The 14,738-nt window shown below is 40.6% G+C and overlaps 1 protein-coding gene across 3 annotated transcripts; it reads left to right on the top strand.

Annotated features, from left to right (window-relative positions):
* The first annotated feature begins 2,876 nt into the window (after window positions 1-2,876).
* On the top strand, window positions 2,877-8,301 carry tmem151bb (transmembrane protein 151Bb). 3 transcript variants are annotated; one of them, XM_072689247.1, is made up of 2 exons: window positions 2,877-3,015; window positions 4,876-8,301. In XM_072689247.1, the coding sequence occupies exon 2, from the start codon at window positions 4,885-4,887 to the stop codon at window positions 6,274-6,276; it is 1,392 nt and encodes a 463-aa protein (XP_072545348.1). In that variant the 5' UTR covers window positions 2,877-3,015; window positions 4,876-4,884; the 3' UTR covers window positions 6,277-8,301. The 3 variants fall into 3 exon arrangements, with proteins under 3 accessions (XP_072545348.1, XP_072545347.1, XP_072545346.1); XM_072689246.1 differs by having other exon boundaries at window positions 2,877-3,432; XM_072689245.1 differs by having other exon boundaries at window positions 2,877-3,432; window positions 4,873-8,301.
* The last annotated feature ends 6,437 nt before the right edge of the window (window positions 8,302-14,738 follow it).

Genomic DNA, 14,738 nt, shown 5'->3' with positions numbered 1-14,738 from the left:
CACCAACTTTCTCTTTCTTCCTCAGATATCCTGAAGACATTCTGCTTGTGATTTGGGGACTCTGCCAAGTCTTCAAATCAAGATTCTAGAAGACATCATAACTTTGTTTTTTGTACACACGCTGTTGAGGATGCTCACCCCCAAACTGACTGTGTTATTTGAGCCCCGAGTTAGTGCCCAGTGAAGCAAAGGTGCAGATGCAAGAAAGTACCTACTTTAGAATAGACTAATAGGATCCAGTGTTATGAAGGTTAATGAAAACTACTGAGGCTTCAAATTTGTTCTTAAAGCAGTAGAGTTCAGTATCTAATATTATCTTAACATGGAGACCCATGGAAATGGGTGGCGGGATTCAGAAACTGCAGTATGCACAAATAATATACTGAAAAATTACTGAATATATTTACATATATTTATTATAATTTCAGTAATTCAGAATATTTTCTGAGTAAGTAATCTTATTCTTCAATGAATCAGTTATGGGACCATCAATTACACCATCCAGAAGCAGCCTTGAATGCTTCATAATTCATCCACAATATAAGAACTTTGTTCATCACAGGTGATGCAAAGAGAATAACAATTTTCCCTCTAATTACGATCTGTTAACTGTTATCTACTGAAGGTGGAAGGAAGGCAGGAGGGGAAAAGAGGTGATATCATCAAGCAAAGCTCTCATTCCAAGCTACTCCTTTGAGGAACAAATTGCAGAACCAAACTGAGGTGATGCTGCTATCTAGTGGACGATAAAAACATCACTTCTGTATTCAAGTATCAGGTAACCTGTCCTTCTTTGTTCTTGTTGCACAACACAAAATATCAGATAAAAAAGTAAATACTAATAGAGCTAATATAAAATGTCTAAGTAATGAAATTAAGGATATAGTTCACTATTAAAAATGGTGACAAAGCTTACCACCAGCAATAATGATGAACAAGGTAACTACCTAAGAATTAGATGTGAAATGGCTGTGCCGCTGAAAGCTCAAACACAGCACTGAAGATACAACCTAAATATGGCATTTCTGCTAGTTTTAGAGCATAATGTCTGCTAGTATGGACAGCGCCTGAGGGAGCTGTAACAGGGAGGCGAACAGGGAGGCTTTTGAGCTAGAGTTCAGGGGTAGTTCAGGGCAGCTTCACCGTAGGTGTGTGAAGCCGATCCTCTCTGTAGCTGAGAAGAAGAGAGACAGAGTGGAGGTGGGCGCAAAGTTCATCACAAAGGTGAGGTGAGAGGGGAGGGTAGCTCCAGTTTCCTTCCACCCCACAAAAACACACATGGTAGGTGAACTGGTGTGAACATCTACAAATGTGTTGCAGTGCATGTGTGGTAACCTGTGATGGCCTGTTCAGGGGGTATTCCTACCAGGTAGGCTCCAGATCCACGAAGACCCTGACCAGGAATAAGTAAGATGGATGGATAAATAAAGAGTAAATGAAGCAAACGATCAGTAGTTGTGTATGAAAATGTGCAGATGTGTGTTCTTTGTAGACGATATGAACTTACTATGGTCTAAAATATAGAATGCTCCCTTTTATTATAAAAAATAAGATGATATAGGATTTATGTTACTTTTTGTAATGAGATACGATCCTTTGTTGTTCCACATTTAGAAAGGCTAGTATTCCAAAAATCTTACATAAATAAAAATTCTTTAAGAACAAGCAAAGGATCAGACTGCATCTTGGTGCTCCTTAAATTTGCCAGTTTTATACCATGAATTATTACTCTTACCTTAACATGAGCTACTTTCAGAAGCAGCTCCTGAACTTACTCTCACTAAGACAAACAACAAAAATTTGTATTTTGATACTAGTATTTGATCAGAAGTGTCCAAACCTTTGCATTTGTCTGAATACTGCATTAGAGGGAGAATGAGAAATGAAATTAAGAAATAAATCAAATGAAAAAGCCAAAATGTAGTCTATGGTGGTGAGAGGTGGATCGCTGTCCGTGGTGCTGAAGAGTCCACAGAGACAAACTGAGCCACTGCTGGATTCTTCCTACAGGTCATGCAATACAGACCATCTCCAAGCCTCATGGTTTTGGTATTGTTGTAATAGTATTTGTTATTTGTTATCTTATGTGTGTGACTAGTGCCAGACTGACTAGACTAATCTAGATCTCCATAATTATCCATAGATAAATACGTGACAATGCATCACCCATTCCAGTAACAAGTGTCCGGACATTGCACTGAGCTCAAAGTTCAAATATGGCCAAATGTACCAAAACAAATGCCTTAATAGATATAGACAGATACTATATAAACTACATACACTACATGGACAAAAGTATTGGGACACCTGCTCATTCATTGTCTCTTCTGAAATCAAGGGTATTTAAAAATACTTTTTTGTTAGAGTAACAGTCTCTACTGTCCAAGGAAGGCTTTCTACTAGATTTTGGAGCATTGCTGTGAGAACGTGTTTGCATTTAGTGACAATAATGTTAGTGATCCATCGCCCATCACCACCCCACCTCATCCCCACCCTGATCCCAAAACTACCGGATGGAGCACCACCATTCCAGACAACACAGTTCCCGGGCTTTCATATATGTATAATCTGCTGAATGCATCAGATGCTCTGGATGAGTGCACCATAATAACTCTTACTGTCAAACAGTCAGGGATCCTTTAAGTACTGTCACATTTTCTATACACAAGCATTATGAAAGAGGGTGCGATTATTATTGAAGGGTCAAAAAGAAGGTGATTTTATCGTTATTATTTCTCTGTTCAACATTATAATCGCTCATCGATTAAAAAATTGAACATTACAAACAGATTTCCTCCTTAATTGATTTCCCCTCAATTGTCGCCATGAGGCGTAAAGCCAAGCGAGCAGCGGTGCGCCCTCTAGCGGCCAAGCGCCACCTCCCGGTTCCACCCTGAGCTACACCTCATCCTCCAAACCTTCAGCTGGACCTCCAAACCCCCTTCATCTTCATCTTGCTCTTCTTCCTTTAATGGCGTCAAAAATCCGTCTTAAATCGTCTGTACCACAAACGAGGTATGGCGGCAGTGTTCGGCTGAGTGCTGAATCAGACACACACACTCCGACTTACAGACGCTCCCAGCGCATGTCTCGCCTTCTCCGTCTCTCCCTTCACATCGTTTAACCCTCAGCCGTCGTCTTCCTGTTATTAGCCGAGCTGTAGCACTCGTTCAGCCGAGCGTCTGGCGAAAGCCGTCATCTGGGGCTGCTGGAAAATAGAGAGGGTGGTGTCTCCACTGTAAGCTGTTTGAAGGCTCGGTTCGATTCCGCAGTTTGGGATTTTATTATTTTATTTTATTTCTCGTCTGAGGTGCTCCAGGGCCCAGCACTGCTCTCAGCCCTGCCATGTCCCCTCCAGCCTCGGCTGCGACGGCTAGTGAGAGCAGCACCACCACGGCTTTCGAGGACGACACGGACAGCCCCAGAGAGGAGGTATTAAACGATCACTTTATTAGCGACGCATCGCGATTAGCCTGATCCTGCGCCAGACACAGACCACAGAGGCTACAGAGGCTTTTCATTCCTGCGGTGGAGGGAGCTGGGCCGCATAGGCGACAGTCTATGTGGAGACCACTGCAGCAAACGTAGGGCTGAAAGCATCGAGGCAGTGCATGATAGTAGCACCAGTCTGAAGCTCTGGAAATGTGAAATAAAGTGGTCATTCCTTTGTTTTTGGGGGTTTAATGTGTTTTCTGTGTATCAGTGTTGCACCAATATCCAGGTATTGATAAATAGCCCACATTATCCTCCTGTTTATGTGTGAAGTCATTCAAAAACACTTTGACAGTAGTAGTATGTTGGTTTTGAGGTGCACCAGAATTCAGAAGTCAGAAAACCGATTTGGTCCCGGAAAAATAAATTATTTCATAAAATTATAGAAAACAACTTTAGTAAGCGTGTATAATATTAAGTAATAATACTACTAATACTTTGTTGAGCAGGGGTGCAAATTGCAATACACTTTAAAGTACATTGTGTCTCCTCAAATCTTCTCTATATTAGATTAAAAAATTACAATAATTACCCCCCCCCCCCCCCCAACACACACATACCTCACTCCCAATGAGACTTCCAACTAGGCAGTCAAACTGTTTAATCTGACGCAACATTGCCATTATTAGTATTTCCCCAGCACTGTAGAAGGGAATGGCAAATTTGATGAAATTGCATATGTTTGTTATTTAGCATGAGTTTTATAGTCTGGTAATAGTCTGATCATTCATTTTGAGCCATGCTTTATCAGATCTGTCCCTTCGTAGGCCCTTAATACAATAAACACATAATAACAGCTGTTGGGGTTTCCTAAGTCTCAACAGCTCCTTGGATATCTCCAGCACAACCAACAGTGGATAAGGTTGTAATACCTTGTCTAAAGAGAGTGTGCTAAAAATTATGAAATTAAATGAAAATTCTGAATTCATCAATTCAAATGTTCAAATGTGCAATCAAGTGCAAGCTGAAGGGGGAAGTTAGTATGGTAACTCAATTTGTTCATATTGTTTAGCTCAATAATTATGCAGAAGATAACAATTCTACAAATAAAGGTTTCTTTGAAGGATGCCATAGAGGTACTTTTGGTTCCATTAAGAACAATGTTTGTAATAGACATGTGTGAGGGTGAAGAACCTGTTAAAACTCCACAGAGTGTTCCCCAATATAAAGGTTCCTCACACTCATACATCTCAATTACCAACTGTTTCTTATGGAACCAAATGTGGTTCTTCTGTGGCATCCCTCAGAGAACCATTTAAGGCACCTTGTTAAAATGATTATTGAGCTACAGTGAATCTACATCTTCACTTAAGTATTATTGCCTGTCTATATTTTTTGCAACCCACTAAACTACTACTGTTCTGTCCCCTTGTTGCTCAGCAGCAGAGGCCTATGAAACAGTCCCTGAGCAAGTCCCTGTGCAGAGAAGCCTTCTGGAAATGCCTCCTGCTGTCCATGCTCATGTACGGGTGCATGGGAGCCATGGTGTGGTGTCATGTCACCAAAGTCACCCGGCTAAGCTTCGACACTGCCTACAAGGGGTCCATGATGTACCACGATAGCCCCTGCTCTGACGGCTACATCTACATCCCCTTAGCATTCCTGGTCATGCTGTATGTGGTCTACCTGGTGGAGTGCTGGCACTGCCACGCAAGGAATGAGCTGCAGTACAAGGTAGACGTGGAGGGCATCTATGAAAGAGTGCAGAGAATGCAGCAGGCCAAGCCCTGCATCTGGTGGAAAGCCATCAGCTACCACTACGTGCGACGAACACGGCAGGTGACGCGCTACCGCAACGGCGATGCCTACACCACCACTCAGGTGTACCACGAGAGGGTGAACACGCACGTGGCTGAAGCAGAATTCGACTACGGTCATTGTGGGGTGAAGGATGTATCCAAGCAGTTGGTTGGCTTGGACAAGTCGGCCATCACCAAACTGAGGTTCACTAAGTGCTTTAGTTTTGCTAACGTGGAGTCTGAGAACTCCTACCTAACTCAGCGGGCCAGGTTCTTCACCGACAACGAGGGCCTTGATGATTACATGGAGGCCCGTGAGGGGATGCACCTGAAGAATGTAGATTTCAAAGAGTACATGATTGCCTTCTCAAACCCAGACAACCACCCATGGTACGTCTCCAACTACGTCTTCTGGACAGCCGCCTTCCTCACGTTCTCCTGGCCCTTGCGGGTTCTGACAGAGTATCGCACGGCGTACGTCCACTACAGAGTGGAGAAGCTTTTTGGGGTCGACTACATCCCGGTTACACCATGCGAAGAGCATCCGTACTGCAGACGCATCCCCAGAGTGAACACCATTGACAGCACTGAGCTTGAGTGGCACATCCGTTCCAATCAGCAGTTGGTGCCAAGCTACTCAGAAGCAGGATTGATGGACTTAGCTCAACGTTCTGGAGGTTTTAGACAGAACTGTGAGCGCTGCCACCGTGCCATCAGCAGCTCCTCCGTATTCTCTCGCAGCGCTCTTAGCATCTGCAACGGGAGCCCTCGCGTTCCTTTCAGCGGCAGCCGATTCTCGCTGGGCCGGCTGTACGGCTCACGCCGGAGCTGCTTCTGGAGGAGTGGAAGCGGTAGCCTGGACGAGCCCGAAAGCCCCAGCGAGAACACGAGATGCCTGTCTGGCCACATTACCACCGCCGAGGACGACCCCCCACCTTACCAAGACGCCCTCTGCTTCCCCGTCCTCATCGTCCACTGCAGCGAGAGCTGCCCCAACCACCGCTCGTTCCACAGGAACGGCTCTTGCGTGGAGACCTCCTTATGAGGTTCATTGACAGTAAAAAGCGGCAATTGATGCGGATGAAAAATCCAGTGCTGAATTGAGAACTGCGTCTTAGAAAACAAGGCAAATCTCAACACTGAGCATGTCCTCCTGTCACTCAGGGATCATGGTGTCCATGACCCAATACTTGCAGCCCACAGCCTGGCAAGGGAACGGTGCTTTGCTCTAAAACAGACCTTGTGCTCATGTTGAACTAAGAATGTCCTCAACACTGTATTTACCAAAATGGAATCTGAATACTCTGAAGTTACTTTTGTTTCCACGTTAGTCATCACATTCTTAGCAATAATCAAAACACGACATTGTGTTTGTCCTTTGTTAGAAGTAATAATTTTTCTATTTACATTGTCCTAGTTCAGCTGCAGGATTCGTACATGATGTTGCAAGATGAGCGTTTCATTGTCTTGTTAAATGTTGGCGTGGAGGACCAAGCCTTTACTTGCAAAGCAAAAATCCTCTCAGTGAACTTCTGACTGAGCATTTAACTTCTACCGGGCAACTTTACTTTAATCATGTTGCACTCGAGGTCAAATAAACCAAATCACCTGTATTCAGCAAGAATGTTATCAAGTTACTTTGGGAACAGAATTGATGTACAGTATAGTATCATATTCCATAGAACTAGATTTGTGGTTTACACCCATATAAGAAAGACCACACGTTGTATACAAGAGAGAATTGTCTGTTGTGAGTACTATCAATGTGATGTAACTTGGTAATGCACTATGGTATACTATTACAAACATTCTGTCTATTATGGCTCTGTATGCTACACTGGATATCTAAAACAGCTGAGTAAAAGATTCTACATTTCAGGCTATGCAACAATTAACCTCTGGTATGGTATGCCATTCAGCTGTATATTTAACTTCAAATGGAATGTATGACTGTTCTGTATCTTTTTTAAATGCTTATATGTAGTTATTGTAGTACCAGACCAACCCAGGGACGGGTTTTTGGTTGAGGACTGTTGAATAGAGTTGTGAAGATTTGGACTTTCAAGCACAGGAACTTTGCAGTAAGTTTGTGAAACAGAATTGCACTTGTCAGAGGGATTGTGTTGGGGTTTGTGACTCTGCGAGAGGGAAATGCTGTTGCACAAGTGCATTACAAAGCACATAGCACACTGCAAACTTTCTGCCCTTATAACAGTGAAATCACTCTGCCAATGCCAATTTTCATTTAGAAATATAACCCGCACGATGACTGAACTTTGTGTACACAGTACTGGGAACCTATGGTATAGGACCGGTTTCGCTTCGACGCAATTTGAAATTGAAAAGCTGTGGAATGGACTTCAGCTCCTGAGATGCTACACATGTTCCAAAGGCATTTTCCCAAACCGAAATACACCAAGATACATGATATATACCTTTGGTTCTTTGCCTGTGGCGTCTAGAAGTAAACTGTTAAAACTAAATGGTGTTATACCACTTTTTATATTGCCTAAATATAATGTATCACAAGTTTACTGATTTGTCTGGGGAAAATACACAATGTTGCCTTTATGTAGCACACACACAATAAAACATGGATATGATGTCACGTAAGGTTGACAGTATACTCTCTCAATAAATCATTTGTGTACTCACCTTATGTTGAAGTGACTGATATGTGAAAAAAGTCAACTATGCAAGACCTTACTTTTGTATTATACCTTTAACTGAGAACATTCAAACATCAGAATTTAAGAGACATAGCTGGAAGGTTACAGATAATAACGCAATACCAAATAGTGCATTACTGAGTATTTAAGTAGTTTGTTGATGTTTAAATAGTGTTTGACTGGGTCGGGCAACAAATGCTTAGATGTGGTTTAACAAGCCTTCACAAACCTTGTTATTTTGCCTCAGAATAAAACACTGACTTTCCCATTATAGTGCACTTATGAAACAAATCTTGTTTGGCTGGTTTATGGCACCGCAACAGACTACAGAAACCATGTAGCATAGCATAACATAGTGTAGGACTGTAATGAGTAAAATTATGATTTGTAATTATTCACAAGTCTTGGCGCTTCCCCGGCTTGTGCTCCCATGCCAATACCCGTAGTGGAGGTTCCTCCAGTAGGCCCTTCTCTGGTCAGTCTAGCGCAAGCATTTAGCCTCGAAAGCCGTTTGCTAGTAGGCTGTAAATGAGTGAAGACTGTTATGTAACAGTTTGGGGTTTTGGAATTGACTCTTTTTACAGCCCTGTTATGGTTAAGCTGGATTTGAGGTTCATGGTTTGGAACTTCCATCTACTGAACTTCCATTATTCAGCTATGCCAAAATAAAGGCAGTTTTTCATTCTAGGCATGACATTCAGTCTATGCATGGGTAGAGGTAGAAGATCTAACAAAATCGACCTAATTTATTCAGATTTTAAAAAATGGTTACAATTTGTACTGTAACTGTAACTGTGTTTGAGTTGCCATGATTATCATATCAGAACTATGATAGAAGTCCTTCTGTAATTCATAACTACATTTAAATCTTTAGTAAAGACCTTATAATAAAGACTGTTATTTGTAAATCATCAGACTGGATTGGAAAAGAACTCAAAAAGAATACTTTTATTTGCTTTATAATGACAGGCCTTACAGAAGATTTAAAGTGAGAGCAATACACTATATATGCCAGCAAGTGGCAGTGTGAGCTTAATTACCTGAGACCCAGATAATGTTTCATATTCAATTCAAAAAGCCTGGATGCTTGTCTTCTGTGGGTGCAACATTACCGCCCATATGATCTGATTACAGAAATAAACCGCCCATCTGCGGGAACATGACTGCTACTCAAACTTTAATTCTAATGATCATGTACATATTTTTCAAAATAGATCCTGATTCAAAATAAGGTGTGATAGGAATTAATTTAGCAAAAAAAAAAAAAAGTAGTCTAATCTAAGTAGCCGATCTGGAAAATAAAGGGCTTTAGTATACTATGTTCTATGTGCTGTATATTTTTAGAACAAACAAACAAACAAACAAATACAATCAATACATATTGGTGGTTGGTGTGGCACAACAGATAACACTACCTGTCACTGAGCTACCACACCATGTGGGAGGGGTTTGAATCCCGGTCTGGGTGGCTATGCTGCGCTACATAAATAAGAGTAATTGGGCAAGACTCCTAACACTACATTGGCCCACCTCTGTAATACAAGTAACCTTGTAAGTTGCTCTGGATAAGAGCGTCAGCTAAGTGCCATAAATATTAGTACTCCATAATGAGGAATATGATTACAGCTACATTCAGAAGAGTTTTAAATAAAGTTTGTGAAGCTGTCATACTAATCCCATATGTAATGGGATAAAGGGCCGTTCTTCTAGAAACTAAATAATTCCAGCTAAGCTCATGTAGGTCTTATTCAGACAGGGTTGCTGTTTTGTTTTGGGTGTTGTTTTGTTTACTGACTGTTTATTCTGTTTATTGATCTTTGACTTATGACTGCTGCTTCTCTTCTCCAAGACTTCAGGCCAGACGGGCTTTCATGTGTTCTTATTGAGAAGAGGCTTCTGTCTAACCCCTTTGCCATAAAGCCCAGATTGGTGGAGTGCTGCAGTAATAGTTGACCTCCTGGAAGTTTCTCTCATTATACTAGATCTTTAGAGCTCAGCCAGAGTGACCACTGGGTTCTTGCTTACATCACTTACCAGATCCTTCTCTAAGAATTATGGAGGCCTCTGTGCTCGTGGTAACTTTCAGTGCAGCAGAATTTTTTGTAGTCCTCCCCTGATCTGCGCCTCCACACAATCCTGTCTCTGAGCCGTACAAGCAGTTCTTTCCTCCTCATGGCTTGGTTTTTGCTCTTATATGCATTGTCAATTGTTAGACCCTATATAGACAGGGATGTGTCTTTCCAAATCATGTCCATTCAACTGAATTTACCACAGGTGGACTCCAGTCAAGGTGTAGAAACATGTCAAAGACCAATCCAGAGAATCCACCCCTTGACAGAAGCCACTGTAGATGAAGATCATCAATGTTTTTCATTTCAGTCAGTGGTACTAATGATATGGCTGATCTGTGTGTTCTATTATGTATTTTTTGTTGGTCCATCTCTGTTTAAATACAGTTTCTATTGATTCATTCATGAAATGCTGGTTGCTTGCAGCATCACACAGTCATCCTCAGTTTGCTCATGGATTTTTGTAAAGTGTTTTGTTATTAGTGTTTTTTTTTTTTTTTGGGGGGGGGGGGGGGGGGTTTACAAAAAACACTGTTTTAAAAAGAAGTTTGAATTGAATTTAATCCAACACCACACTGGGTCACTCTGTTCAGTACTTTTTCATTCACAGGCTGCAGATAAAAAGTATTGTGTTTGCCTTTTCCAAATGTTTCAAATGATCACTGAAATCCACATGATCCACAACCTTTTTTGTATTGACTTTTTAACACGGTGAACACAGCGGCCACTATGGGCAAAGGTCAAAGGTTATGTAATTACACTCTAGTACAGGAAAAGGTTCATTGACTTATAACAATAGTTCAACTCTTTTTGGTGCTGGAAAGAACCATTTTTAAGTTCTAAGAGTCTAGCAGGAAGGCAACTATTTAAAACCCAATTAAGCACTTAAGCTTGAGTTGTCACGGTATAGAACCATTGCCTTTAATACAAAACCCATGAATGAAAATTGTTGTTTACATCATATAGGACACATTAGTCATACAGTTGTTCACATCATATAGGACACATTAGTCCATGCGTTGCTTCTGCCTTCTTCAGTAGCTCTTGTATTTCAATGCTCCTGAGGTTCTCGGGTAGTTGCATAGGGTATCTTGAATAAGGGTTCACTGTAAACTCTGTAAGGTGGAAGATCTTAATCCTTAATCTTAATACCTTAATTTTACTCATCTCCAACAGGTGGTGCTGTGCACATTCTACTCAAAAGAGGGGCAAACTAAGTGTACCAGATGTCTGTCTATGTCACTTTCTTAACCAGTATGTGCTTTCTGGGCTGCACTGCAGCAGGTTCTATAACTCTGTCATTATTTTGAGTTGAGATCACTGGACTGTGTGAGTTATTCAAGGTTTCTCACACACATACACATACAGATGTACGCATTCAATCTTACTGCCCAACCAGTGGGACAAAAATGTCTATTATTATTAAAAACTATTATTATTATTATTAATATTATTATAGCTAAATTATTATAAAGCAACCAGTTTGTTTATATTCTGAAGGAGATATTCAAAACAATGATAAATCTCACAGTTAACCAGAAATGAAATGTCTTTGCAATAACTATCTGAAATTCATTCAAATAGTCAAACTGAAAACACCATTAGGCTCCATGTCTCAGCACAAGTTTCTCCTCAGTCACAAAAGGCAGAAAGAGTTTGATTAAGCGGCCTGGTTTTCTGGTATTTACAGACTTTCTGCAAAATACCTGTGTCTGATAAACAAAAGGCAGCAAAACTGCACTTGTATAATCTTCCTTCACTACAGATGAGGAGGTCTTGAGAGTTTAAATAGCTCTTATTTTATTTTGGTGACATATAATGACAGTTACCACAGGGGCATAATGTCCTAATAAGAGACATCCATCACCAGAAACCATCATCTTAACAAGCTCAGAATATACTGCCCTTTGCCCTCATTATAACTCATGTTGTTTGATGGTTGAGCTTTTGCTGATTTCTAGCTGTGAATTGCTATGAATGGTCCATATACTTAATAAGGTGCACACATCCAGTGCTGTTCAAATATGTTCTGTGAACAAAAAAAAGTACAAAGTTTCATTGATAATTAAAATATGTTGCCACTTTGCCACTTTATTTTGAGTGCTCTGTGATAGACTATCAGTAGTATATCAACCACACATATCATCCATACATTCAGTAGATTATCAGCAATCGTTAGTTTAACTGAATTACATTTATTACCAAATTCAGTTGCTTTTCACTTTATTGGAAGTGTTTGAGTTCACACCTGCAGATATTCACACTGGTATAACAAAAATGGATTTCATATTCATAATATATGGTTACACTTTATTTTGATAGCCCCTTTTAAATGTACAGATACACAATATGCCCAAATGTTTGTGGACACCCCTTCTAATGAATGCATTTAGCTACTTTAAGTAATACCATTGCTGACACAGATGTGCAAAAGCATACCCATACAGCTTGTCTAGTCTTTGTAGAAAGGTATTGCCAATAAAATAGGACTCTCTGGAGCACATACACATAAACCTGTAGCCAGGCATGAGCTAGAGGGGTATTACTATTACTATTGTATATTCTACATAGTGTATTTGAGCAATCCTTCACCAGCTTTTTTGTTTTATTTTTTTGAGACTGGTTAAATTAGAGTCAACAGATACATTTAGTCTCAATGGAGGAAGTAACAAAACTATCCAACCTTTAGAACCACTGATTTATATTCAACATGTATAAGAAATGTGTAAAACTGGAGGTTAACTTGAAGGTTATGTGTCATGCTTAATGGTACCTTAGTCATGAATGTTAAGGGAGGAGAAAGTTCTACTTCACTCTTCTTGCACCCGAATCCTGGTGAACCGGTGACCTTCCAGTTCCAAGCCCTTAACCTTTTAAGCCACAGCTCATGATGCACTGGAAAACCTTTTAAACTATTTAAATGTCAGTATGTTATGAACAATAATGGATAACAAGTTAACACCACTGGCTATTGACCTTTCCTGTCTATGAAAGAGATTGCTTTGTTTGACTTATATCACAACTCATTTCTGAAGGTCACTGCAACCTTTTATTATGTGTTGCTAAGACCATCTCTCCCCTGACCATGTTCCATAACCTGAAGAATTCAACTCTGGTCATTTTTAGCTGTCAAGGTTTAAACTAGTATTGATTTAACATGAAATTAATGTCAAATTAGGCCTTTCAGACACATCTGAGGTAGTCTGACATGCCTCGACATTTCACCTACTTAAAACATATCCTCTCTAATGTGCTACATGTGACCAACTCTAAACACAGACTTCCAAAAACCTTTTTTCAAAGGTGCTGATGAAAACAAAAAAAAAAAAACATTTAAAACATTGATTTGCACACCTGAGTCTATTGGGACTTTAAAGTGGCTTCTTTTCATACCGCCTTATCCACTAATAGCCTTATTCAGCCATCAGCATGGAGATTATCTGAGAATTCAAATAGGAAACAAAGGACCTTTCTAAATAAATGAATGACTAAAAAAATACTAAAAATGCCCCATTATCACTAGTAGGGTTAGGGGTAAACCTGCCTGGAAGATGATGCATGCATGAAACCAGAATAAAACATCTGCTGGCAACAAACCATATACATCAAAGTAGCTGGTCTTCTATTAACATCCTAAGAACTCTGGTTTGAACTGAGCTCGGTGGCCATGTGATAAACGTCAGGTGTGGCTTCAGGCTTTGATGCAAAACACTCAAGGTTACAGGGAAGTATGGTGGTAGATCCCTGATCTTGTAGGCTATTTAGCTTCTACAGAAATGTGGAGCTCCTGAAATACCAGGAAGAAGTTCAAAGTGCTAAGCTTGGGCTATAGTAGGATCTTCCATCACAGTCAAGTGATCTAAAAACTATTATTTTACACATTTGGAGAACGGGCTCAAGAGCATTGTCTGAGGATCATGGAGGATCTAAGAGATTATGTATGAAAGAATGGCCTCTTGGCAAAAGGAGATTACTGTTAAATACAGGTGTGCCAATATTTAATATGAGGTATAGGTTTCTGACACACAAAGTGCTTCCATTAAATTGATATTTCAAAGTCGTGCTAAGATGGCATTATATACCATGCATATTCACTGGAGACACCGTAGCCTAACTGCCCATAACACTGGCACTAAATGAAAATCAATGATGTTCATTTTCTGAATCTGGTCTCAATCAATTAAAGATCACTCCAAACATTTTAGCTGCTGGCTGAATAAATGGAGCTGGAACTGAATCAACAGACCACCAGTACACAGAGCAGTTCTGTCACTCTGCCTCCCTCCGGAATTAATTAGTCATTGTGTGTAATGAGCGTTATGTATTTAACCCAACCTGGATTGTGATATCAGCCAATCATCTGAAGGACAATGGTGACAGAAAACATGCCATGCTCTCTGTGATGACACACAGAAGCAACCCACGCATGAAATCAATTGATGAAAGAATGGATGCACCTTTGCAGGGCTGGCAAATTATGAGTGAATCTCTTTGGACTCGAGCTGTTTTACATCTCGTGTGTGTGTGAGCTGTTAAGTGCTGCTTTTTCGGCTCTTTTTTCTCCTCTCCTTGGCCTCCCTACACTTCAAAGCCATTTCCCCTTTGCCTCGCTGCCACAGGGACATGCAAGTTATGTGCTGCTTTTTGCTAAGGCAATTTTCAATAAAGTCAGCTTTGTTCTGGAGCTGGGCACACCATCTGCCTTGGCATCAAAATAAATGCGAGAGGGTATTTAACTGCTCTCGGCTCGGGTTTTAATGACATTGGGA

This window comes from Salminus brasiliensis, chromosome 10 (assembly GCF_030463535.1).
Source record: "Salminus brasiliensis chromosome 10, fSalBra1.hap2, whole genome shotgun sequence".
NCBI classification, from domain to species: Eukaryota; Metazoa; Chordata; class Actinopteri; order Characiformes; family Bryconidae; genus Salminus; species Salminus brasiliensis.
The sequence above is the reverse complement of the archived record's forward strand: the minus strand, read 5'-3'. Positions and strand labels throughout refer to the sequence as shown.